Source organism: Quercus robur, chromosome 6 (assembly GCF_932294415.1).
Source record: "Quercus robur chromosome 6, dhQueRobu3.1, whole genome shotgun sequence".
Taxonomy (NCBI): Eukaryota; Viridiplantae; Streptophyta; class Magnoliopsida; order Fagales; family Fagaceae; genus Quercus; species Quercus robur.
In genome coordinates, this window is record NC_065539.1 from 13,454,890 (window position 1) to 13,482,227 (window position 27,338).

Consider the following 27,338-nt stretch of genomic DNA (forward strand, 5'->3'; position numbering starts at 1 on the left):
TAAAGGTATTGTAAAAATATCTTGACATTTTGTTGTGTTCCTAAACTTCTTTTCTTTTTTGGTTTAGTCAGTTTGTTGAACCAAAATTCATTATTTTATACATAGTTTTTTTAGGTTGATTTTTTTTAACACATTGTTTTACACACATACACACATGCACAAATTGACAAAGTAGCACTTTCCTCCTTTATGTTTGGGGTAGTTTCATTCCCCCCAAACTAAAGTTGAATAATTTCCTCCTTATAATTCCTAAAATATTTCATTGTGCAATGTCTAAAATACTCCTACTAAATTTTAATGTCCCAAAAAAAAATTTCGTGTATTTTGAATTTTATGTGATAGACCAGTAGTCATGCTTGGAAAGTTAGAATGATGATATATGGTATTTTATTTGTTATCTAGAGAATACTAATTTATTAGGTTTAAAGCTTCTAGACTTATAATTTTATCTAATAGTAACTTTGATGACAGATGTTTTTTGTTATTTTGTTCTTTTTTTAATTTCTTTTCTTGGTTAAAAGGGTGTTCATTAAAAATAAGTAAACTAAACATCGTAGTTAAACTTATAAAATAAGATGATAAAGAATGAAGTATAAATAACAAAATCTTCATTGTAGATGATTGCAAGCATTTAATTTGATGAAGATCTTCAAAAAAATTGTAACATATATCATCATTTATTGCAAAAATTTAAATATTATGGAAAGATGATGACATAGTATTTAAATTTTATGATGAGTAGTAAATAGATATTCAAATAGCTATTTTAAATTTAAGTACATGACTTCATACTTCTTCAACAAAAAAAATCTATATTAATTTTCTCACTAAAGGGGCAACCCGTGCAACCCACACTAGTACTTATAAAAAATTACAATAATAATTGAAGGCAGTCAATAAGAATATTAATCACTTACTTATATCTTTCTCAAAGTCTTATAGATTTGTATTTCAAGCCAAAAAAAAAAAATTTCAACAAACTTTATTGTAATCTAAGGCTACAATTCCACTGAATATATTTTTATTGAAAATGAATTATGATAAATCCACCATTAGATTACATTTTCTTCTTATATCCTCCATACTTGTAAAATATTGAAGATAAATAAAAAAAAAAGTAATAACTATGTCATCAATGAAATGTTTAAATTTCAAAATTTTGTAATTTAAAATTATGCATAAAAAAATAAGTTTATGGATCGAATAGTAAATAATATCTGATTAATACGAAATTTAACATAAATGTTAAGCATATAAAGAATATTATATTCAACGGTTAGATTTTCAAATATAATCATGTTAATTTTTTTATGGGAGTTGTAACATCATACTACAATCAATTTTGTAACCAAACTTTATCGAAATTTTTTTTTTTTTTTTGGGTGGCTGAGAAAGACTCACCAGTTGAGTTAATTGGCATCTTAATATGGTTAAAAATGATCACTTAAAGATGTCTTCTCTTTCTCTCCAATAAAAAAATGACTTCTCTTGATTCTAAACCTCACGTTGGATCATATAAAATAATTTGGGTTGGGCTCCACTTTGTACCAAAAGCCCAACCAACCATTGTAGTTAATGTCGTTACTTGCCGCCAGTCGCCAAACACTTAATAGGAAGGTTGGTTGAGTCCGAAAGAACAAGTAACAACTACCATTCTATACCCACTTCAGTTTTCTTTTTGTCCCTCAGCAAGCATACCATAACATAATGTTCCTTTCCAAAATTGTATCGCTTAGACCAACCGTCCCATGCCCAAGTCCAAGTCCAAGTCAATCACGCTGCTGCAAGAACGTGAGGCTTGTCGAGGTCGAGGTTGTTACTTGTTAGTTGCTACCAAATTTTGTAGATACATACTTGCCACTTGTATTTCTCATTTTTTCTAGCATTCATAGACCAGACTGAAATTCACCTTATTTTCACAATCTTTAAACATAGCACCTGTTCTTGGTTATTGCACTTGATTTTAAGTCTTCCTGTAAAGGTGTAGCCATAATGCAAGCATTGTAAGTTCACTTGGTGAAATGGGTGCTTTTTCCACGGACTCTCAGAAGAAACCAGAGCTGACCTTGAAGATTCAAGGTCTTTTTGAGGTAATTTAGGAGTCCTCTCTCTATATTTTTCTCAATTCAAATGTCTAGCTAAGTCTGGTAGTATATATTGAAAATGGGAAAAAAGGGCTGTAATGTAGATCTTAATTTGTCTGTTACATAGACTTGAAAACTGTATATATGCACATTTAGGTGCCTGCTGCTATTTGTATTTTAAAGCATTTTGAATTCATAAAGTAGATCTTTACCAGTTGTTTCAGATTCTTTGCATACACAATGGTCAACATTGGTGCTGTTCTAAACACTCCATTGTATTATTTGAGGCTTGTAGCTCTGCTTAACCCCCCTGCATGCGGATTTACATTAACAAAACAAGGGGCGTCTTTTTGGACGAGTGATATAGATAGTAGATAGTAGATACCATGTTGTTAGCATTTGAAATGTATGCTTTCACCTTTGCAAGACAACCATAAGGTAAACCACTTTCAAAAATAAAAAGTGATGAGTAGTATCTCGTATATGGTTAAAATAGGATGTGCTGGATTGTATTTTTCATGGAAATGCATAAATGATCAGAGCATTCATTTATTATAAACTGTTTTGTATTAATCATGCTCTAATCACTATTCAGTGTTTCATTCTTGCAGCATCATAGCTAATTTTTACATTTTTTCTTCAGATATAACTTGAATTTGCGAGCAAAACAAGACACAGAAAAGACAGCCAAAATCATGTGTTCCACAATACACGTACTGAGTCGAGTACAGCTCGACTTGGCTAACTCCCAATCCTTTAATTTAACCGGGTCCAAAGAAGTATATATGGCACTATCACTATCCCTATCCCTCTTTCTTTTCTTTTCTTTTTTCTTTTTTTTTTCTTTTTTTTTATTGAATTCCTTTACCGACTAGTAATTAGAAGATAACCTATATTTTTCCTTGACAATGACAGGATGATATAGATAAATGGTGCTTCGCGATTGCTTTTGTGGCTCGATTGTTTATTTATGCTGCAGTTTTAGGTGCGTTACCTCCAACCCGTAACGAATTTCTTCCTAATTGAAAAGAAAATTAAGGTAATGAAATTGCATACAGAAATTAAAAGCTGATGTTAAATAATTCATGATCGTTCAATATTGCAGCATTGCTCGCGATTGTTGTATTTATGATTATGAGGTATCTTGAAAACTTGGAGGATCGGAGGATCGAAGGGGAAGAGGTAGGAACTGAAACAAATCCATTGTTGTCAGCAAAGACAATGCCAATCACATATGGAACTTGTGGAGACGATTTGGAATCAGGGAATTTTAGTTGTAGTAGTAGTAGCAATAGTGGTAGTAGTAATAATACTAGTACTTCCTCAGAGGACTTGTATGATGGAAAAGTATGTGTAATATGCTATGATGAGCAACGCAATTGTTTCTTTGTGCCTTGTGGTCACTGTGCTTCCTGTTATGCCTGTGCTCAAAGGTATGGATTACAGTGGATTATGTTATTGACTTATTGTATGATTCAATATATAAATCTCTTACGGAAAATACATTTTGTTTTGCAGGATTTTTAATGAAGAAAACAAGACGTGCCCAGTATGCCGAAGATCCATTGGCAAAATAAGAAAACTTTTTGCCTCTTAGGACTATATATATATATATATATATATATATATATTTTTTTTTTTTTCCTTTATTTTGCGTGAACAAATATATTTGTAATTTTTGGGAGAGGATTGGAAAAATGTCACTGGGCTAGTTTTTGTTTTTTGTTTTGGGCTGAAAATGTCACTGGGCTAGTTGATAGCAAAGTAGGAAAAAAGTGAGGTAGAGTATATAGGGTTTGCTTAATTCAGAATTCTTTTTCTAATTGGGCCCATTAAGACCAATCTGTTATGTATTCGACTTTCGGCTTCCAGCACCAGTGAAATAAAAAATAAAAAAAATAGATAGAATTTTTTAGGGGCAAGACTCACCTGCATTCCTATACTCTTTTTTCTTTTTTCCCAAACATGGTGAGAAGCGTTGCCAAGAATTGATCCAAATGAAATAGGACAGAAAAGATAATGGAATGAATCAAAATGTTCATTCAATTTTTCAGATCTCTCCTTTCTCAAAAAAAAAAAAAAATCAGATCTCTCGTTCCACTTCAACTCAAAATGCTGAAGAGGGTAATCGAATTCATATAAATGGGTTGGGGATTAGTATATATAAATTCTCAACTCAAACTCTTAATACAGAAAAGCCCCGGTTCACGAAATGATTTAGAGCCCTTAATGGACCATTGTATTGATGAGATTGATTTTTGGACATCTTCTACTCAAATTTTCATTTAAGAAAAATAATTGTGAAATTAAAAGCCACACATATTTCTTCTCAAAATAAAAAAGTTACACATTTAAATATGTTAGATTTTAAAAATATATATATATAGATACGATATATTTAAACCTACATTCGTTTCATGATAATATTTACCCATAAGCCAAAAAAATTGATTGATTTTTAGTGAAAGTTGGATTCAAATCCATATCCCTTAGTCAACAATAAAAAATTACTAATTAAACTAATTGAAATCTACAAATTTATATTATATATATAAAACCAAAGTTGTTTGGTTTTTAGTTGACCTCATAAAAATTAACGCATAGATTTTTTAGAACTCACAATTTTACACGTCATTATTTATATATATATATATATATAAATTAATTGGTATTAAATTCTTATTATTCTAATTTATATTTTTAATTTATTTTTAAAAAAAAATTTAAAGGAAATTGACTTCTTTTTTTTTTTTTTTTTTTGAGAAGGAAAAGGAAATTGACTTGAAATTCTATTTTATATTTTAACCCTCTATTATAATCTTGTCCGATCATAATTTCTTTAAATATTAGAATAAGTAGTTTCATATACAAATACAATCATAATAAATATTTATTAATAATTACTCTAAATATTAAATTTTCATATTTAAAAAAATATATATATTTTCTCCTAGTATATTAGAATTCATGCCCCTCTTCTTCTTCTTCTTCTATTTCTTTTTTTCTTGTAACATTTAAATAAATAAATAAATAAAACTAATTTCAACATAAACCTTATAAAATAGAATTTAACTACTGTAAGAGAAATGATACATACACCTAAAACATTATATAATTTTTCGGAATATAAAACCGCATGATAACTATACTGTAAATTATTAGTAGTGTGGCCCATGGGCCTAGTATGACACTTTTATAATCTGTTGAAGCTTGACTTAGCAGTACGGTAAAGCAAAAAGAAAGAAAGAAAAAAAAGTAGTAAAGTAAAGCGGTTAAGCTGTACCTAATTTTCGCGTCTATGTGGAGCGCAGAGACTTGATGACATCGATGATTGATGAATCTGATGGGGACATGCACTAAACAAAGGGTAGGGAGGAATGATCAAATTCTACATCATTAGGCAAACAAAGGGGATTTATTATTTTCCTTCTCAAAAAAAAAAAAAAAAAGATTTTTTTTCTTTTAAAAAAATACCTAACTGAGAAGTTCATACTTCATAGTGCAGGACTTGTTATGGGAATAATTACTCAAAAAACCCTTATAATTTTATCTTAATTTTCAATTGTGTTAATCTTAATCCTAAAAAAATAATTTTTAAAATTATTGCAATATAAAATCTTAAGAAGTCCCTCTTAATAAATAAAATAAAATAACAAAAACTTTACGAAAGGTATTCTTAGAACTTATTTAAGACCAAAATATCCCTCAATATAAATCACATATGATGTTTTGTATTAAAAAATAAAAAACTCAAAAAATCTTAACAAATAAACACAATATCATAAGGATATCATCATTTTTTTTGGAAATTTTTTCTTGGCACCAAAATGTTGTGTGGTACCTTACTAATGTTAGTATCCAATACATTTAAATGCAATTCACTTGAAATTTTATTATGTTTGGTTCATACTAATTCATTGAGAGTACTAATTAAGATAATTTAAAATTTTCAAAATGAATTGAATATTTTAGACTTTAATATATAATTTGGAAACGCCTTTAAACTTTGTGGCAAATGAATTAAGTAATTAATCTTTTCCTTTCTTACACTACAAAAGACTGTTTGGTACCAACTTATTTGCAATTTTGCTAATTGATTTTCGCTGAAAGTCAATTAAATTATGGTTATACTTAGAAAAAGTTTTTATAAATTATACATAAACATATAAGCTACTGTAGGTCAACTCCTATTTTGGTGAAACCCCATGCAACATCTTCTGTGGCAAAGTAGATGAAAATAAAATGGGGAATATTTTTTTCCAACTCAAGCTTAATATTCTACGGATTTGCCTCATGCACGTATGTGAATTTTACTCATAGTCCATGTTAATCTCTCAACAATCTATGTTTATATCATACGGGAGACATTATTTTGATCAAATTCACTGTCTTGGTTAGATTCAGTGGCGAGCTTAGCAACTACTAGATAATAACATGTACATCAATGACCAACGCATGTAAACATAATTAGCTAATGTTATAATGAGAAATTATAAAAATTAATATTTTCAATAGGCAGATTGGAGTCATTATTTTTGTTGAAGATGAAGACCTGCAAGTGTTGAAGATGAAAGCCTGCAATAATCACTATGCTACACGCAGTTTTTGTATTAAACAGAAAACTACAAGTCATTTACTTGAATGTCAATGAGCATGTGATGTACAAGTGACTTTAAGTTAGTTGGTTAGTGAAGTTATGATTTGTTTAGATACCGCTTATTACTGAAAACTGAAAACTTATTGTTGAAAATATTATAATAAAATAATTTTTAAATGTATGAATAGTGCCATGGGACCCAGTTTTAAAACAAAATTTGCTGAATTTCATACTTGCAGATCCAATGAACAGTGCATGGGACCCAGGGAAAAAACGCCAAACGCAGACGTCCCCTGTTTTCAATGCAATCCAAACAAAGCATTAGTTAATTTTCTGTTAGCATAAGTTAGTTATGCTCTGTTTCTCTTTTCTTTCATGCTTTGTATATAAACCTCTATTAGATCAATAATAATCAGTTATGCATTTTTCCTCATTTTTTGTTTTGCTCCCAAATCTCAACAATTTTTAATTAACTTAATATTTTAATATTTTAGTTATTTTTGTACGTAAACAATCATAGATAATTTCCAATTTTAAAAGAATTTTAACTTTTATTTGATAAATAAATGCATGGTAAGGTATTAAAAAAAATTGTTTTGTATCTTTTATTTTGTTAATAAATGGATGTTAGTTTGAATTTTCGTTTTTAAAAAATAAATAAATAAAAAGTTCATACTTTGGCACCTCTCAATTGAAATTCTAGTTTTGTCTCTAACTTCGTATGCTATAAAAGACCAAATTGATTTAATTGGATGATGCACCTATATATGTGTAAGATTAATTTGTGTAATTAATCTTGTAATCGAATTTTATGTTTTTGTGGTTTTTCTTTTTCTAAGTTGTTTTTATTGGTTGTTCACAGTTCACTCAAGCTATGAGGGATTGAATATCTTGTGTATGTTTTAATGATTGGCATGCTAGAACTTTGACATAGTCGCCTGATCTAGTGTCGAGACCGGCCAAGTAGTATCACGCTCCTGACTACATCGATCAACAATTGTAAAACTTACATGGCTCTCTTTTATTCTCCATGACATTAATGTGTTTCTCAATTCAATCACCTACTTTCTTCAATGATAACATCTCAACATATCATACCTCACCATCAATCCAATGTTTCATGATCACACTAGACATCAAGATTTATTACCACTTTATTTTGAGGAAAAAAAAAAAGTCTCTATTGGCTCGCTTATTGCACAACACGTTTTAATTTGCGAATCTAATTAGGTCCTTGACAAGCACAGCTTGATCCTTTCAATTTAAGTTATTAGGGAGTATTACAGGCAAGGACAACCAGTGGCGGCTCTAAGAAATTTTAATGATTGGCATGCTAGATGGTAAAAATATAGCCTAACGGACTTTCTTTAAATGAGCCTGACGGATCCATGTCTGTGGGCCGATAGAAGGCAAGCCCAACTTGTGCAAAGACCCGTTATGGGTAGATACAACAGGAACAAAATACTTGCGACACACACTTAATCACCATAGAATCCCTAGGTAAATGGAATTCTAGCATGAAGAGGATTCCACAAGATACACGCGTAAATGAAGATTTTCTCTACAAGGAAATGTCTTGTCTATCATGTTTGGGACTATTCAAGAGGACTCCTATTATAAGGAAAAGACTTCCACACCAAAGAAGAGATGCCAACCTTCTACTACTATAAAAGCTCCAATATCCTCACAAATCAAGCTACGCATAATTGACCATTCTCTAGCACTCTAGAGTTGTGAAAATAGTTCCAACTTGACCTTCGGAGGGTATTCGGCCGGCACCACACCGGTGCTCTCTGTTAGGTCTTCACTCTTTTCTGTGCAGATATCATTATGAGCGTGCAAGGATTATGTAGCTCACTGGTGATATTTACGGCATCATCAAATGTGTTTCTTAATTCAATCACCTACTTTCTTCAATGATAACATCTCAACATATCAAACCTCACCATCAATCCAATGTTTCATGATCACACTAGACATCAAGATTTATTACCACTTTATTTTGAGGAAAAAAAAAAAAGTCTCTATTGGCTCGCTTATTGCACAACACGTTTTAATTTGCGAATCTAATTAGGTCCTTGACAAGCATAGCTTGACCCTTTCGATCTAAGTTATTGGGGAGTATTACGGACAAGGACAACCAGTGGCAGCTCTAAGAAATTTTCTCATGGTGTTCCTTAAGAAACATAAATTATACCATCTAATAAAAAGAGAAATTCATATATTGACAACAACAACAATATAAAAAAAAAAACACGCAAATACATAAAGTTTATAATTGCATTCTACGAGTTTTCATATTTTGAAATTGGTACATGATAGTCTCATTATCAATGCTACAAGCTACATCTCTTTCAATTTACACAACCAAGTAATCATTCATCCACTGAATGTAAAACAAATTATAGAGTAAAATTTAATTTTATTGGCATAAAAAAAAACTGAAGGTGTTCCCAAATTTTTTTTTGAAAGGTAGACAAATATAAAATTTTAAATTATTATATATATAATTAAAAAAAAAAATTCAGGTCAGGGTGGTCCTAGCCGCCCCTGCAGACAACAAGGGTAAGTCACATGAATATAGAGAAAGGTTTTGGTATGCAACAATTGCTGCATAATGGGTTATGTGGCAACAAAAAAAAAAGCAACATGTGTTCAAGGGTTATATATAATGCACATGATTAGGTAGGCTCTTGGACACATGTTGCTTTCTTTTTACTGCCACATAACCCATTATGCAGTATGCAGCAAAATCCTTCCTTATATACTTTTTTCAGAATGTATTTTTAAAGTTTGAATTATTATTTAGAATAAAGTTTCCCCATAAATAGGAAATCCATTAGTTTTTGGTTCCACCATGTTTATCTGTTGTAAAACTGTTTCTGTATGTATTGAGTTAATAATTTAAGATCATCCAGTGAGAAAGTTAAGAGATCTTTTCTTCGATCTATTTTTGTTGAAAAAAATCTTTAATGCTCTTTAGATACCAAACATTTAATTGAAATTGTGGTGGATCTCACTCAAGCCAACCCGATAGATTTGGAGACCCAAAGTGATAGCTATAAATAAGTCATTTTATAATCATTTAAAATAATATTTATCTAGTGTCTTTTACATCATAATTCTCTCTCACTCTCTCCACTGCTAAGAATGGAACTGACTTAAGTATCGGAGTGCTCACTATTATCCCAAGGAGTACTGTTTCTACCATGTAGGAACCAATTAGACTAATTTATAATTTGGTAATTGGAGAATAAATTATTTAAACCTTAAATATCTCAATTAGAATTATCAAGACGTGTCAATTGTAGGATTACAAAGATTTTAATGTAAGAAAACATAATTAAGAGTGATCAAACAAGAAAGTTTTCTCAGGATCAAGACCATGAAGGATTATGCTCAATCTATTCTTTCTTACAAACAAAAAATAAATAAATTGTTGTTGTTATTGTTAAAAAAATTTATAATTCTTTTAAGCATGCATGCGGAACTTTAAATTTCGATAAATTAAGACAAAATGACACTATTTTTTTTTTTTTTGGCAAAATGACATAAGCATAAAATGTTATCCTTTTTATTAAGATAAATTAAGATGAAACAATTTTATTTTAGCAAAATGAAATTTCAGTAAAAGAAATTAAAATATTGGAGATTTTTCAGCTGAACTATAGCAATTCCAACTTTAAATTAAAACAACACAACCAGAAGACAAACGACTATTACAGCCTGTTTGATTTTTTTTTTTTTTTTTTTTTTTTTTTTTTTTGAGAATGAGCCTGTTTGATTTAAAAAAGAAATAGAAACAAACAATTTTTGTATTGAAATTTTGTTCTTTAGAATATTGTAATAGATAAAAATGCACATGTTATTTCAATCCACATCGATGGGAGTAAATCTGTGCACATATTCGACTTTGGGAATGTACAAAAGCACTGAAGCACAAAAACTATTTTTGTTGCGATCCTCATCATGGGTAATACTGCAGAAAAAGAAAAGTATAAAGTAATAAACAAACAGACCGACTCTGTTGCTCAGAAAAGCCATCAGCCACTCGTTTTCACTTTTCAACATCTCACTGTTTGCAAGGAATCTCCACCACACGTTAAAGTCCACCGCATCAATGCCGGGACTCAGCAGATATTCAAGAGCGTGAAATGCAAATTCATGTAATCTTCATCCTCAACTCTTTCTTTTTAAGGCGTTTAGGAATGCGGCATCATTGTTTCTCAAAATAAATAAATAAATAAAAATGGGGCATAATTAAATTACAGGGTTAAAATTCAATTATTTTATAAAATTTAGAATGAAATATTGTTTTCGTTTCTAAACTTTACTGAGTTTGGTTTTTGTCTCTAACTTTAAAATATATGTTTCTTTGTCCTTAAATTTTTGTAAATATTTTTTTTTATGTCCTTTCATCAGTGTTCACGTTAATTTATATCACGCATGGCCTAACAAAATGCTAATGAGTTAATTATTTTTAGCATTATTCCATTTGACTTGGACCAGAATTTTTTTTTTTTTAAAAAGGTTGGACGCGTGGTATGCAATTATTGGTCACGCATTGACATAACATTAGACAAAGACCAAAGTAACATAGGCTCTTTTTTTTCCCTTAAATTTAAGGCGTATGGAATTTCACATGGCATCGTAGTTGGCAAAAAAATATTTTAATATTCTCATTAGTTATGTCAATTTTTTCTATATAACACTTAAAAATATAGATTATTTTAACACAATATCAAAAAGTTAAAAGAATTAAATTGACACATTTAACTCATTAGGGGACTATCTTAACACACAAAGCCGGCATTCGGGGCATAATTAAACTGAAAAACTATAACCCAATGATTTGGAATCTTATAACCACGTTAAAAAGACTATTATAAAATTCCAATACTCTTTCATTTTCCCATGATCTCTCATTATCAGAATACATATCATCAAAATACAAATCATAAGGCAAATAAGAAAACATTATTAAAGCGTAAAGAATTAGCATCTGCAACCATTTTTTTTTTTTTTAGAGAGTTTCAACTTATAGCGTCCGCTCCTGATGATTGCTCTTTATCATCAGACCAAGACACCAATCAGTTTTTGGTGTAGGCGGGGATTGAACCCCAGATCTCTTATACAACCATAAAAAACTTTACTAGTTGAGTTAACTAGAACCCATGCATCTGCAACCATTAATAACCCATAAGGTAGTATAATTTTTTTTTTTCTTTATACCAATGGTTATTTTAATATTTTTAATTTTCTAGCTACTAAAGTCGATGACATTTCGGACATCTATAATCTAGCTATATAAAATTGAAGCAGCTTGGATTTTAGTTATCTCATAATATGTGCCACATAAGTATTTAAAGTTTCAAAAATTTACACGTTATTAATTTAATATATATTTTTAATTAAATTTATATTCTATTCCATATTTAAACCCTCTATGATAATCTTGGCATATTATTTTTTTTCAAATAGTAGAATATATAATTTATTATACAAACATAATCATAATAAGTGCTTAATGCTAAAATATATGGTAACATACATAGGGGTGGAGGGAGGGGGGCCATGATTCCCCTTAACTTTTTAAAAATCCTCCCTCTCTCTTGTATTTTTGGTAAAAAAAAAAAACAATTTTGGACATAAATTTAAATAATGGCCCCCTAGATTTTTACTAAAAACATATAATGAATTTATATAGTTGAATAATACTTTTTTTTTTGTTCCCTCTAATTACTCTTATGTCATACATAGTTTATTAAATTAAAATATATTTAATGTATACCTACGTGATTTTTTTTTTTTGAGAAAAGTATACCTACGTGATTTAATTATGCTTTTATTAAATTGACTTGTATATGATTTTAAACATGTCAAGACTTGCTTTTTTATTTTTTGCAAAGATGTAAAGACTTATTAATTGACTTAAATATTTTTGTTTAAGTAAGAAAATATCATAGAGTAATGCTACAAATTGCTGATGTGGTGAATGGTTATTGATAAATGAAAAAATCATATTAATGGTGGACCTTGGTGAAAACCAATAAGAAGTTGGTCACATTAACATTTTGTAAAAATATTGTAAAATAGTTTATGACTGTAGCATTACTCAATCACTTTATGTTAAACTTTCTCATGCATTGCACGGGTTACTAATTAGTATATATATATATATATATATGTGGGGGGTAAAATCTGTCAGCTGATGTTGGGCCGTAGTTCATGTACCAAGCCCAACCACGATAAGAAGAAAAGGCATGGGCGCAGGATATCCCGTCCTAACCATGATGGGCCGGGCCTGTTTAGGGGCGTCCGAGGAGGAGTACCTCCTCGGACTCGCCAAGTGAGTGTCAAATTAACACCCCCTACCTGGCGAAAGGTCACCCAATACGAAGGAATGGTGCGTGGCGTTCAGGAAGGGGGGCAACCACAACTGCCGCATTAAATGCCAAGGAACTACTTTTCCAGCCGCATTAATGTGGAAGGGACAGGAAGGCAGAATCATCTTGGCCAGTGCAACTCACAGAAAAGAGAAATGATGACCTATGGGACAGGCACTCGAGTGGAAGGTCAGATGGTTGACAAGTGTAGGGTCATGATCTTAGAAATGATGCTATATAAGAGAAGGAGACCCCCATGGAAAGGGGATCGGAAGAAGGAGGGAGGAAAAGATAAAGAAAGAGGAAGGAGATTGAAGTAGAAGAAACAGCCCCAAGGATCGTTACTCCAAAAAGTTTAAAGGAATAATCCTTACGTCCAACTGGTTGCATGGCTTGGTCATAACTACGTTTCCTCTGTCAAGGACCTAGTTCTGTAACCTACTCTCTACAAATTCATTGTTGAGGGACTTTTGGGCCAGAATCACCCACCTGTTGGGCCTGAGCCCCAAAACCGCCCCCCTACAATATATATATATATATATATATATAAGTAAAACTTAGGTACAATAATTTAATTAGGTGTAGTACATTAAGTTCCTCAATTAAATTCAAAACATCTTGATGGATTGAATTTAATTTTTCTTCGAAAACAAAAAATTGTTTTTGTTTTATTTGTCAATACATCCAAATGTTTAAATTTAATTGAGGAACCTAATGTATTATACTTAAGATACTATATATAAGTTTTACCCTTTATTTCTGTTATAAAAAAAATAAAAAATAAAAAAACTAAATTGTAAGTCGCAAATTGAGAATTTTTTTTTTTTTTTTTGATAAACAAATACATACACAAGGGAAAGAGAAATATGTTATAACACAAAGACACACCACAACTCCACTAAAAAACCATGGTAACTTTTAAGAAATTGATAATACATAACTTTTTATACTTCAACAATAAATATCTTTAAAAAAAAAATTAATAATACAAATTTGAATTAAAGTATCTCAACATATACTTTTTTACTTTTTATTCCCCTTATTTGCATTTCTCAAGTTTCAACAAATTCTAAATGCTATAAGAAAAAAAATCCAAGATGATGTATGTATTGAATATCATTATTCATAAGACCAATAAACTTATCATCATCTGCTATAAAATAACTGTTAATAAAATGCCTAAAATAGTGTCAAAAGGAATAGACGGTCACATCATCAGCAAAGTACGGGTTATTATCAAAACGAATGAAAATCCAACACAACTGTTTTATTTATTCATTTATAGACTCGATGACAACACTATATTCTATGCGTCGGTATACCGTGCAAAACACGTGCAAAAAGACGCGTACATGGATCAGGCTGGTAAAAAAAAAATCAGAGGAGAATTTATGGGAGTTAATTTTGTCTTAAAAGGGAGCAACACGCAAAAACCCGTGCAACCACGAGGCATCCACGACAAAACCTCGTCTCTCTCGCTGCGCCCACACGCTTGGCCTCATCTCATCTGATACGAAATTTCCCATCTAATCATCCTACTTCGGATCACCGTTGAAAAGCGCCTTCAAACTTGTAATAAATGACACACCACTTGGCGTTTCCTTTTCGTAGATACTGATGTGGACACTAATAACTCTCTGTCACTCCACACATATATAGATTTAACGTGGGGTTCATCACCTAGGGATTGATAGTTACTTTTACTGTAGTCTCGTAATGGGCAAGCCAACAATTATGGGTGCCTGCCTCAGCAGCCCTGTAATTAATAACTTGATACGGACAAAATTTATTGAATTCAACATTTTTGCCTGAATTAGGACAAAATTTTCGTTTGAAATTTTGGGATGGATGATTGAACATACCTTACGTTGTCCATCTATAGTGGCGGCTCTGAAATTTTTTTTAAGATAATCACTAAAAAATTTAAATTATATAAAATTTAATAAAAAAATAATTTAAATATATCAACGTCACAAAAAAAACATACAAATACATAAAATATTATAATTTTTTTATACTAACAAAGAGAATAAAAAGAAAAAAAAGACTAATAAAAAATAAAGTGCAAATTGAAAATGTTGATATGAGAATAATAAAGGGACCACAATAATTTCATAACAAATCTTATGTAATAAGTTGTTAGTCTGTTATTGATGGATAAGACATGTCAATATTGAATTCAAATTAGAGTAATAGCTTACCACATAAGATTTATTATAAAATTATTGTGAAAATGCTATAATGTAATATTACTTTTATATTTATTGAACTCAAATTCTTATGAATCTCAAGTAATAGTGTTCAAAGTTTTTATTTCGATGATCAAAATAGGTTAATTTAGTAAATAATATTTTGTTTAAAGTATATATATACAATTTTTTCAAATGAGGTTGGTCATGGAACATATTAGTTTAAAATAATTATTTATATAAAAATTCTTTTGCATGTATAATTTTTTTTTTTTTGACAAATGACCCTCACATACAAGTAGAGCCGCCAGTGTCCATCTATCATTCATTTCAAATTTCACGTTGACTAATACGTTCTCTGATATCATAAAACAACAAATTTTCTTTTGTCTTGTTTAAGGAAATATTCTTTTGGAATAACATATTTTTAATTGTTTATTTTGCTTAAAAAATTAATTGAATATAAATATAAATATCTGTCTAGTAGAAATAAGATTTTAAAACCTGTAAATAAGTTGAATTTTAAGTTTGCCCCAGCTTGCATGCTTTCAAAGTCTCAAGTTTCAAGGGTTATTCACTTATTCTCCCCACCCCCTAGGTTATCTATAAGTCTAATATAAAAGAAGATATGAGTTTATAAAACCGTATTCTTTTATTTAACTCAAATAAAGTTAACGAAAATTTTTGAGTTTTTAAATTAAATAAATGATACTAGCTTTTAATAGTTATGAATATTTTGTCCATTATCTTTTCAAAAGGTATTATATTTTAGAGATTTTAAAATACAGTAAAGGATTAACAAAAAGATTTGGATGGGCTACTTTTTTTTTTTTCTTTCTTTTTTTCTTTTTTTTGAGAATAAAAAAAATCAAATCAAAACAAAAGAAACAAAACAAAAAATAGGTATATAAAATACAAAAAAGAAGATAATGCGCATGGTGTGTGTACCTTCTTTTAGTGCAATAACCTTTATACATTCTAGATTCCTTTCACACACATATTAAATGTTTAAATTGCTTGATCTTGTTCTTGTTTTTAGAAACAAGATTTTTTAACTATGCCTTTTTTTTTTTTTTTTTGGATAAGATTTAACTATGCTGTTGTTTGTCCACAACTGTTTATTTATGATATATTTGTCACAACTTATTAGTCATAATAAGGAAATTAAGAAGTAGTCTAGCCTAAATAATTTTGTTCTTACCTACAAAAGTAGTAGAATCAGAGGTTCAAATCACTGCACATAGCCAACAGTAAAACCGTCTTCCTAACTCAAAGTTCTGGGTCCGTGTCTGATTTGGAACCATTGGAATAACCTCCGATTGGAAAAACCATATGTGCCCCTTGGTTAGTTGCTGCAGGTAGCAAAGGCAAGATAGCTAGAGCGTGTCATAGCTCACATGAGTACACCAGTGCACCCGAACCGAAGACTAGTAGTTTTCTGGACACCACCTACGTCTTCATGCTACAAAGTGAATTTCGACAGAGCCACATTTACTGATGAAGGCAGTGCTAGTCTAAGAGTAGTGATACGCAACAACGAGGGACTTGTCATGTCCTCTCTATCACAGTTGATACCTCTGCCCCTCACCGTTATAAAAGGTAGAAACATTGGCGGCTAGATGGGCCATTGAACTTGCACTAGAGTTGGGTCTTGATAACATTGAATTGGAAGGTGACTCTGAAATTTTAATTAAGGTCTTGAAGAGTGATAATAGATCCTTTGGCACATATTGTATTTGATATCCACTTCCTTGCCTCGCTTTTTTCATTTTTCAATTTAAAACACGTTCGTTGGTATTGTAGTAAGGTGGCTCATTCTCTCGCGAGAAGAGTAATTATTTCCCCTTCATTATCAATCTATACGGAAGATGTACCACTAGATATAATTCATGTATTGTAGGTTGATTTAACTAACCTACCCTATCTCCAAAAATAAAGCCTACCATAATAATATACATTGTCTTTTTTCTCAAAAAATATATATAAAATATGGATATTAAAATTCACTATCACGTCATTTTAGTTTATAGAAAAACTAATTACATATCCAGGTAAAAAAAAATAGTAGAAATAAGCCAAACCTTTGTCTAGTAATCACCCTAATATGACATTTATGATAGTTATTTGATATCTAATTGGTAAGTCATCTATAATAAAATTGAGAATATTTTTTGTATTATAGTAAGGGAAAGTGAGAATAATTCTAGTGTTTTCCTTATGAAAAATAAAGTTAAAATACAAAAGAATGAAAGGAAAGATGTAGTTTAAACTTCATTGACAAAGATTCGGCCCCAATTAACTTCCTGGTCGGTTTCCATCATTGTACAAAGGTTGTCCTGAAACACAAACAAAGGGTATAGTTAAATCATAAATGACAAGAACACCCTTGCGCGTAGTTGAAACGGCCCAATCAATCCTCCTCATTCTCCTCCACGTGCCATGGCCTAAAATGTAATGTAAAATAGTAAAAATCCATTTATCTCAATCCCCAAAAGAGAGAAAACTAAAGCCCCAGAAAAAGTAAAAACAGAGGGACCGGCAGTTATCCATACGAGTGAGAGAGTTCTCTCTGTAGTCTTTCCCGTAACGATAAAGTTTTTGGGACGATAAAACCAGAAGCAAGCAAAGCACAATCAACCACCACTCCCAACTTTCTCAAAAAAAAAAAAAAAAAAACCACCACTCCCAGAAACATAAAACACTGTAACCCAAAAAAACATTTTCAACTCTCAGAAACAGAGACACACACTCTTATCTCTGTGTGACACCACGTGAACCCAATCACCATGCCGCCACAGGAGACCGAGCAACAGCAACAACCACTGTTAACAGCGGAGTCTGTCGAGGAGCCAGAAGAGACAGCCTACGAGTCCGACGAGAAAGTCCTGATTATTGGGATCGATGGTGAATCAGAAGGGTCGGACTCGGACTCGGGTCGGGCTCCGCCGTTTTCTTGGAAGAAGCTTTGGCTGTTCACGGGTCCTGGGTTCTTGATGAGCATAGCTTTTTTGGACCCTGGGAATCTGGAGGGGGATCTCCAGGCTGGTGCGATTGCTGGGTACTCGTTGCTTTGGCTGCTTTTGTGGGCCACCGCCATGGGATTGCTGGTTCAGTTGCTCGCGGCTCGGCTTGGTGTGGCCACTGGGCGCCACTTGGCTGAGCTGTGTAGAGATGAGTATCCGAGTTGGGCGAGGTTGTTGCTTTGGGTTATGGCTGAGTTTGCTCTGATTGGGGCTGATATTCAGGAAGTTATTGGGAGTGCAATTGCTATTAAGATTTTGAGTAATGGGGTTTTGCCTCTCTGGTCAGGGGTCATCATTACCGCTTTGGATTGGTGATTACTTTTTCTTTTAATAATGGGGTTTTGTTGCTTTTGGTTTTTACACAAATTAGACTACTTTTGGGTTTTGATTTTGCTATTTGTGGATTATGATCTTTCACTTCTTTTTCTGATAGCTAAAGTTTATGACTTTGTAGACGTTTTACTATTTAGCTCTGGAGATTTATTTCTTCTGCTTGCAAAAACAATTTTATTTGAATTTTGAATTTACTTATTTGGAGAAAAAAAAAAAATTGAAGTTGAGTGTTTTTTCATGTCAAAAATTTCTTTGCATTTGTGTCGGTTAGAAATAGAATTCTTTAATGCCAAACTATAAGTGATAAAGAAATTTAAAAGAAATTTATCTTTAGGCTTTTTGAGATCGTAGTAGATAAGTTTTTCATTTGATCTAGTCGATTCTCAAAACATATGATTATAGGGTGGCGTCATTCAAATCCGGTATTTCTAATATTATTTTACGTAATTAAAATATTAAAATCTGGTTGGTTGCCAAAAAATCTGATTGGTGTAATATATATAAAGACTATCTCTATCATGCTGGATAACTTTATTAGGTTCTGTTGAGTGTCAAGTGAAAAAGAGAATTCTTTAGTTATTTGCAAAATAAAAAGTTAGTTTGGAATAACTTTTTCTTTCTTTGCATTTTATGAGCTGCTGAATGAAGCATATTTCTTTTTCTTTTCTTTTTTTTTGACAAAAATACATTGTTCATGGGTTTAACAATAATGTTTCTTTTTTGCCTTTTCACAGTTTTATCTTTCTATTTCTTGAGAACTATGGTGTGAGGAAATTGGAAGCAGTCTTTGCTGTTCTCATTGGGACAATGGCAGTTGCATTTGCTTGGATGTTTGGTGAAACAAAGCCAAGTGGCACAGAACTTCTTCTTGGTAATAAAATGCTTTCCATTTGGTTAGAATCATTTTCTAGCACCGGTAAGAAAGAGTGAAATGATTCAAGTTGAGGGAACGGAAAAAGGTAGATGATGACCAAAAATAACATTAGTAGAAATAGTTAAATAGGGCATGTCAATTAAGGAAGTAACAAACTCTATGATTTTGAATAGAATAGAATGGAGGAAAAAAATATATGTGGTTATCTCTAACTAATCTTGTTAAGGATTCATAACTGACCCCAAAAATTTGAGACCGAGGCTTTGTTGTTGTAATTTGTCCTATATTTATAAGATTATTTATTTATTTATTTATTATGCTCCCTTGCACTAATGCACAGTCAAATCGATTCATCTTTGTAGGTATTTTGATTCCAAAATTGAGTTCCAAAACAATAAGGCAGGCTGTTGGTGTTGTGGGTTGCGTAATTATGCCTCATAATGTATTCTTGCACTCAGCTCTTGTACAATCTAGGGAGATTGACCATAGGAAGAAAGGCCGAGTTCAAGAAGCTCTCAAGTACTACTCCATTGAGTGTACTATAGCCCTTGTTCTGTCATTCATTATAAATCTGTTCGTTACAACTGTGTTTGCCAAAGGGTTTTATGGTACAGAAGTAGCCAATAGCATTGGCCTTCTAAATGCAGGGCAGTATCTTCAAGAAAAGTATGGGGGTGGAGTTTTCCCGATTTTATATATCTGGGGTATTGGGTTATTAGCAGCCGGCCAAAGTAGCACTATTACGGGTACTTATGCAGGGCAGTTTATCATGGGAGGTTTCCTAAACTTGAGGTTGAAAAAATGGCTGAGGGCATTGATCACGCGAAGCTTTGCAATCATCCCAACTATGATAGTTGCTCTTGTCTTTGATAGCTCTGAGGACATGCTAGATGTTCTAAATGAATGGCTTAATGTGCTTCAATCAGTCCAGATTCCCTTTGCACTTATTCCCCTGCTTTGTTTGGTGTCAAAGGAACAGATCATGGGCACTTTTAGAATTGGCCCAGTTCTTAAGGTATGTTGTTAATCCTTTCTATTCTGCATGTTCACCATAAAAATCATGCCATTTTATTTTTTGGGAAGGAAATGTTTGATGCCTGATTAGATAATTTTTTTAAAATAAATAAATCATTGTTTGGCTAATCCTTGAGTAATTACTTTCAAGAGATCTTTTAGAAATCCCATAATCTTTATATCTTGTACGCTGCTTCTGACAGATAACAATTTAGTACAAAGTTCTCCACTCTTGGTATGGTTTTATTATTCAGAAAGCGAAAGGTTAATGTCATAGGATATTGTCATGGATGTGACTAGCTGTCTTCTCTGATATTTCATGCTTTTTGAAAAGTTGTCTTGAGTTTTATTTATGATTAGAAGATTAAAGGGATTAATGTTTCTATTAAGGCACATGAAACAGACCTAGTTCAATTGTAAATTATTGTTCATATAAAAATTATTGGTGGTTAATTGTAGCTATCCACCCTAAAATTATTGTTGGTTAATTGTAGCTATCCACCCTAAACTATGTAGTCTTGTTACTCATGTACAATGTCTAAACTACAATTTTTTGCAATGAACATCCCAATTTGAAAAAAAATTTGCAATGTTCACCCCACCATCCAAACATACTCTTAAAATTAACAAACTAGTGGGCCAATTGGGGTGGACATCGCAAATAAATATGAACTAATCTGTTGATTTTGCCATTTTATGGCACCTTACCACTCAACCAGCCTACTTCTTTGACCCTAATTTTGGATGGTGGGATGGATTGTAAATTAACTCAAAAAAGTACATTGATTACAAAAATTTATAGTTTAGGGTTGATATTGCAAATGCCCCTTATTGTTTAGGGTGGATAAATACAATTAATCCAAATCTTCTTAGCCTATTTTTATTTTTGTGCCCATTTTCCCATAACCATAACCTGCACAGTTGGTGCTCAGTTTATCGTCTTTCAACTTCCTGGTTATATTACTAAGCAACTTGATGTGTCACATACGTGCTTGTATGGATGATTGTCTTGGTGTTGCAGTCTCTAGCATACATAGGCAGTGCATTGATTATGTTTGTATTAGTAACTTTGCTGGATTGTGTTTTTCTAATTTCTCCAATAATCTAGTGAAATGAAAGTTTGTGTTTTGGTCCACTATTTGTTGGAAGTATTTTGCTTTTTAAGTGGGGATGGTAAAAATCAGTTTGACAGGAAGTGCTAGTGCTATCAGTTTGAAAAGTGGGCACAGTGCCCCCTTTAACTTAATGACCTATCATATATTCCCTTATACCCACCTTCCCCTTGAAGTTGGAATTGAAAGCTATTAGTCAGCTTCTCTGATTTTTATACCTTCCCCTGAGGGATAAGGATAGACAAGAATTATGGAATTTCACTCACTTGTCTGTTATAGCCAACTTGAAATTGAAGTTATAAATTATAGGTAAAATGGGTTGCTTGATCTTCTTCCGCCCTAGAAACTCACACCTTTTGCTTCTTAATTCACTTTGTTTCTTGTAGGTCGTACAAGATCAGCTCTTGTTTCTTTTGTAAATTTGCCTGATTTTTATTTTGCCATCTGATTTTAAGCTATCAGTTTTAAGTTCCTTATAAATTATAGATCAAGATCACTTATATGATATATCCATTCGTTATTTTCTCATGACTTGCTTTGTATGCTGCTCACAGTATTTTTTTTCTTTGCACAGTGATCAAAATTCTTTAATAGTGGTTCAAGAGTTCACCTTTTTTATTTTTTTATTTTTTATTTTATCGTTTATTGTAGACAACTTCATGGCTGGTGGCAGCACTGGTGATATCGATTAACGGGTATCTGTTGCTGGACTTCTTCTCCTCTGAAGTGAATAGTGCGTTGTTTGGCACAGTTGTGTGTGCATTTACAGCTGCATATATTGCATTTATAATTTACCTTGTTTCCCGGGGTGTTTCCTTTAGAAGTTGGTGCAACTTAGGACAACCCAAGATCGTAGCAGACACAGAAATTGAGTAATCAATGCCCATTGTTGGTTTCAATTGCAAGATGTTTGAAATTAGAAAATGCCAGATTGGGAAAGTGCTGTCAGAGTGCATTTGCACTGAAATTTCTGATTTAGATTGACCTTCAATTGGTAATCATAGATCACTTGTGTACAAATTTGAAATCAGTAGCTTAATATCGTTTCTCTGTGCTGTATTAAGCAGCTCGGGGTTGTTGTTTTTGTATAATAGAACTCGTTTATTATCGTTGGTTTTATAGAGGGAAGAGAAATGCAAGCCATTAGTGCTTAAAGTCTAATCTCCCACAGCAATGTGCCCTTTACTTTTGTTAAGAGTTGAATAATGAAGCTCCTGGAAGATCTCTATTTTTTTTTTTTTTTTTTTTTTTTTGATAGGGAAAAGAAGATCTCTATTTAACCTCTGTTTACTGGCATTTCAGGCCAATCCGTATAGTCTGTTCAGAATAATCGACAATATCTAAATAATGAAATGCATGATCACCTAATTGCCCGTGCCCATGTACAAGCACACAAGCCAATCTTTGGTAGCCACCCTTTACACTAATTTTATTAGCTCTGTAGTTGAATGTAAATATCAAGGTCAAAACTTTGGAATCTGTTATGGATCTTCAAGAAACTAAATAAGGTCAAATCAATTACTTGTATCATTTTATATTATTCTATCACATTCAAAATCATACTCTTTATGATAGTGTTATTTTTGGTGTTATTTATGTAAATATCAAGTCAATTTTTACTATTTCTGTTAGTGTTATTTTTGGTGGTCTTCTAAATTTTTTAGCTCTTTTGACTTATATTTAATTACTCTTCTCCATTGTTGCATTAATTGCTCTTTGCCAAATGATCCCAAGTGATTTTTTTCTTGTCTTTTCATCAATCATATTTTTAAGTGAAATTTTGAAAAAGATTCGTCAGAGTCTAAGTGGAATTAGATGTAAATTGTTTTCTTAAACTAGGCTTCCCTCTTGATCGAGTTGATTTTCTATACTTTTTGTTGAGGTCCAAAAAATCACAATGTTGTACCAAGGTCCAAAACAATGCAAAGAATTGAAACCTAGGAAAAAAAATAAAGCATTTGGGCTTCCAATAAAGAAAAAATGGGGAGAGGTCCAAACCCATTAAGAGTCCATAAGGAGGGATCCAAATCCATGAATGTGCAAGTTTCGGGCCCTATGAAATAAAGGAAAGAAAAAGTCCAGCCCAACCCAGCCATCAAAGGTCAGAAAAATCATTGGGGAGCCTAGGAAAATAATTGGGCCAGGATACCTGGGGATTCCCAGGACCATGGGATCCTCAGGACATGTAGCAAAGTTAGGTTTGGATTAAGACAATTCAGGGGGGTGCTAAGAAACACAAGGAACAAAAATAGATATGTCCCTATTAGCAACCCAATGATGTAGAAAAGTGGTTAGAGGGCCTGAGAACCAACAACTCATGAGCGAAAGCCTAGTACCTCGGGGAACCCGAGAAGAAGAACCAGGTAGGAAGGTGGCTTAGGATCTTTCGGCCTGACAGAAATAAATCAGCTCACCTGGGAAAAATGACAAAAGGGAAACTAGCCAAAATGTGGGTCTGAAAAAAAAAAAAAAAAAAAAAAAAAAAAAAAAAAAAAAAAAAAAAAAAAAAGGTGGAATCTTCTAGGACCCCCTAAAATAGGAAAGTCAGCAAGAGGCTTTTTGAAGAAGGAACCTTAAAAGAAGAAAATAATGAAGAATGAGGAAGGGACTAGCCACCAATGTTACTAGCACAACATTGATTCTGGTACCCAGGGGAGCAAATGGAAAGAATCAGTAGAACCCCGGAAACTCTAAGATGGTACTATAAAAGTGGAAGCAGCCAATAGTGAATTAGAGTAAAAGTCATTGAGAAAACTCTGTTAGAATTTAAAAAGAGAGAAAAGGGAGGAAAATATCGTCTGGTATCCTCAAGCAGCCACTAGAGAACACACTTTGATTTAAAGGGATTCAAACTTTGCAAGTTTTAGAGGCCTGAAGGGCCATCTAAGTTTGAGATTTTTGAACTTATTTGGACCTTGTAACACATCGTAGTGAGCGTAGTGTATTACATAATTAAGAAAGTAACAAAGTATTTTACATTATTTTAAGGATCCCTAACGCTTTATTTTATGTTCCTTCTTTATCATTTTGTTCCTTTGTTGTTTCTTACTGTTCAATACATATATTTCTTGTATGTTAGCATGTATGTGTTGTAGGATTCGTGTTCTGTGCACCACTAGTTCGAAATCAGCCCAATTTAGCTACGGTGAACTAAGCCTAGTCCCTTAAAACAATAAGTATTGGGCCTAGGATTCTTATTTCTACTTAGGCCTGTGTCCTAAAAAAAAGAACTCACACACCTTTTGATCTTGTTTATTTGAACTTTGGGTCCTAAAATTTAGCCTTATGGGAATCAAATAATGTTAGTGGATACTTAAGAAGTGTTTAATCTTAATTAAATACTTATTTCTAAAAGATTTGATTAAAATATAAAAACTTGACTATTTATCTTCTTCTTCTTCTTCTTCTTTTTATTTATTTTTTATTTTTTATATAAGATAGAATTTCTACTCTAGCCTAATCTAAGTGTATATATGTGTGAAACTTCCTCTTGGAGACTTGAACCCAGCCCTTGCTCCCTACACCCTAAAAGCATTTATATTTGTGGAGTGATAACTGCACCAAGAGTGTGCGGTGACGACTATTTATCTATTAGTATTAAACAATTCTTTTGCCTTTTTTCTCAAAAAAAAAAATTATTCGCTTAAGAATACACTCTTATCCTAAGCTAGACCAATGAGGTTATGACATGTCATTAATCATGATTGATTTTTTAAATAACTAATCACAACTAATTAATCATAATCACATCAGTCTAGTCCTAATCATAGGGATGCACATTGACCATTAAATATTGATTCGATTGTAATTTTTAATCTGATAGTCAAAGCATTTGATATAAGTTTTGATCGTTAGAATTTTTAGATTTATTGTCAATGAAGTATTAGAAGAGGTCAAAAGTATGATTTTGCCCTTATACTGCGAAATGACAAGTTTACTCTTGAAATTAGGTGAAATAAAAGTTGCAAAATAGGAAGTCTACAATAAGAATATACAAAGTGAACTTTGATGGAGTAATATTATAAAATAAGAAAAAAATAAGATTGTCACAAAAAAGAGAAATAAACATGGGTTACAACCTGGTATATATAATTGTAGAAATTAGCTCAAAAAAAAAAATTGTAGAAATTTTATTTATTTATTTAGAACTAAGGCTTGTGTTATTGTTGTTGTTGTTAAGTTTTCGATTGTTAATACTTTTTCTTTAGAAGAAATACGGGGAACTTTATGAGAAAGAAAATTAGTCATGATTGGCTAGAATAACATTATGAATGTGTGAAGGAACATCTTCCAACCACTCTAATAAAATAATAGTGCTTAAAGAAATAACTAAATATTGGAGATTTTAATGTTATGAGTGAGAGTACTTGAAATAATAGTGGTTATTACTTTTGTATATATTTATAGCAAATTAGACAACTTTTTCATACTCATTAACATTTGTAAAGATGATAATTTTTTTTTTTTTTTTTTTTTTTTTTTTTTTTTTTTTTGTGTTAGTTATGTTGTGTATGGTGTATGTAAAATTTGGTACTAAGACTGTATTGTTGTTCACACGCGTGTGTGTAAAAGTTATAACTTACTTTATTTATTAAAAAACTAAATATCTAACTCTTTTAATATACACATCTGTTTGAATTTGCTTTTTACTGAAAAGGTTATTTGTTGAAAGTTGACATAAGTACAGTCATACCTAAAATAAGAAATGAGACTTTGAAAAGTTTTTATAAATAAATTAGCTAATAAGTTAAAAGGGAAAAAGCAAATCCAAACAGAAATTGTTGCTTGTATATGTGTGTGTAAATGTATGTATGTTTATTTATCTTGATTGATATACTAATATCGAAATTCAGTCTCCCAAATAAGTCTCAAACTCCAGTCATTTGGATTTGGGATATCCTATCATTGTTGCTATTCTGCTTGATATACCTGAGAAGCATTGTCAAATTCTTAAATCTCAAGGATGTATTGTTTGTGAGATTGAACTGTTGGACCCCCTAGGAATGAGAATGCCCAATATATGGAGAAATTATAGAGTCCTTTGGTGGACTACGTCACTTGTCCACCATTCCACTAATAGACTCCCACTTGTTTAAAATTGCTGAGTCAGTAATTAATTTTTGTTTAAATTTTTTTTCTAACTTAGCAATTTTAAACAGGTGAAAGTCTTTTAATGGAATGACACATCACTTGTCCACCATGAGAACCTTATAATTTCTCCAATATATGATAGCATATTAAGTAAGCAAAACATGAACAATAAATATCAACTGTGTTACTGCATAAAATAAATAGAAGTAAAAAATTAAATTGGTGAAAAAATGAGTTAAAGGGGGTTTACTTGTTAGTTGTTACAGTATCAAAGTTTATACACAACTATCTCAAAGTTCAAGGGATGTAAATTCATTTTACCCTTTATTAACATAGTGAAAGCATATGATAAGGTCCTTAAAAATGGAATGTGGTGGGTTTTAAAAAGAGATGAGTTCATGTAAAGTATATTAAGTTGATTAAGGGTATTGTAGAGTTATAATTAGTGCGAGAACAAGTAAAGGCATCACAAGTGAGTTTCCTATCACTAGATGTTTGTATCATGGATTGACATTAAGTCAATATTTCTTTGCTCTTGTGATGAATTAGTTCACTAAATAGATTTTAGAGTAAGTCCCTTAGTGTGTTATTTTTGCAAATAATGTAGCCTTTTTGGATGAAACCAGATGTGATGT

General features: G+C 31.7%; 2 protein-coding genes across 3 annotated transcripts; both read left to right on the forward strand.

Annotated features, from left to right (window-relative positions):
* The first annotated feature begins 1,753 nt into the window (after positions 1-1,753).
* Positions 1,754-4,006, forward strand: LOC126732851 (E3 ubiquitin-protein ligase APD2-like). 2 transcript variants are annotated; one of them, XM_050435892.1, is made up of 5 exons: positions 1,754-2,090; positions 2,728-2,872; positions 3,000-3,069; positions 3,190-3,517; positions 3,603-4,006. In XM_050435892.1, the coding sequence occupies exons 2-5, from the start codon at positions 2,780-2,782 to the stop codon at positions 3,679-3,681; spliced, it is 570 nt and encodes a 189-aa protein (XP_050291849.1). In that variant the 5' UTR covers positions 1,754-2,090; positions 2,728-2,779; the 3' UTR covers positions 3,682-4,006. The 2 variants fall into 2 exon arrangements, with proteins under 2 accessions (XP_050291849.1, XP_050291850.1); XM_050435893.1 differs by having other exon boundaries at positions 1,760-2,090; positions 2,728-2,863.
* Positions 4,007-17,750: 13,744 nt separating this feature from the next.
* On the forward strand, positions 17,751-22,843 carry LOC126732852 (metal transporter Nramp3-like). Its single transcript, XM_050435895.1, has 4 exons — positions 17,751-18,590; positions 19,347-19,483; positions 19,849-20,501; positions 22,264-22,843. Exons 1-4 carry the CDS (start codon positions 18,043-18,045, stop codon positions 22,486-22,488), a joined length of 1,563 nt encoding a protein of 520 aa, XP_050291852.1. The 5' UTR covers positions 17,751-18,042; the 3' UTR covers positions 22,489-22,843.
* The last annotated feature ends 4,495 nt before the right edge of the window (positions 22,844-27,338 follow it).

What these genes read in the sequence shown, in the direction of transcription:
- LOC126732851 (XM_050435892.1), top strand. Translation starts at nt 2,780, where the DNA reads ATGTGTTCCACAATACACGTACTGAGTCGAGTACAGCTCGACTTGGCT. An exon ending in GGTCCAAAGAAGTATATATG is followed by an intron (nt 2,873 to 2,999) that starts GCACTATCACTA and finishes TGACAATGACAG; the next exon opens with GATGATATAGATAAATGGTG. An exon ending in TATTTATGCTGCAGTTTTAG is followed by an intron (nt 3,070 to 3,189) that starts GTGCGTTACCTC and finishes TCAATATTGCAG; the next exon opens with CATTGCTCGCGATTGTTGTA.
- LOC126732852 (XM_050435895.1), top strand. Translation starts at nt 18,043, where the DNA reads ATGCCGCCACAGGAGACCGAGCAACAGCAACAACCACTGTTAACAGCG. An exon ending in ATCATTACCGCTTTGGATTG is followed by an intron (nt 18,591 to 19,346) that starts GTGATTACTTTT and finishes GCCTTTTCACAG; the next exon opens with TTTTATCTTTCTATTTCTTG. An exon ending in TGGCACAGAACTTCTTCTTG is followed by an intron (nt 19,484 to 19,848) that starts GTAATAAAATGC and finishes TCATCTTTGTAG; the next exon opens with GTATTTTGATTCCAAAATTG.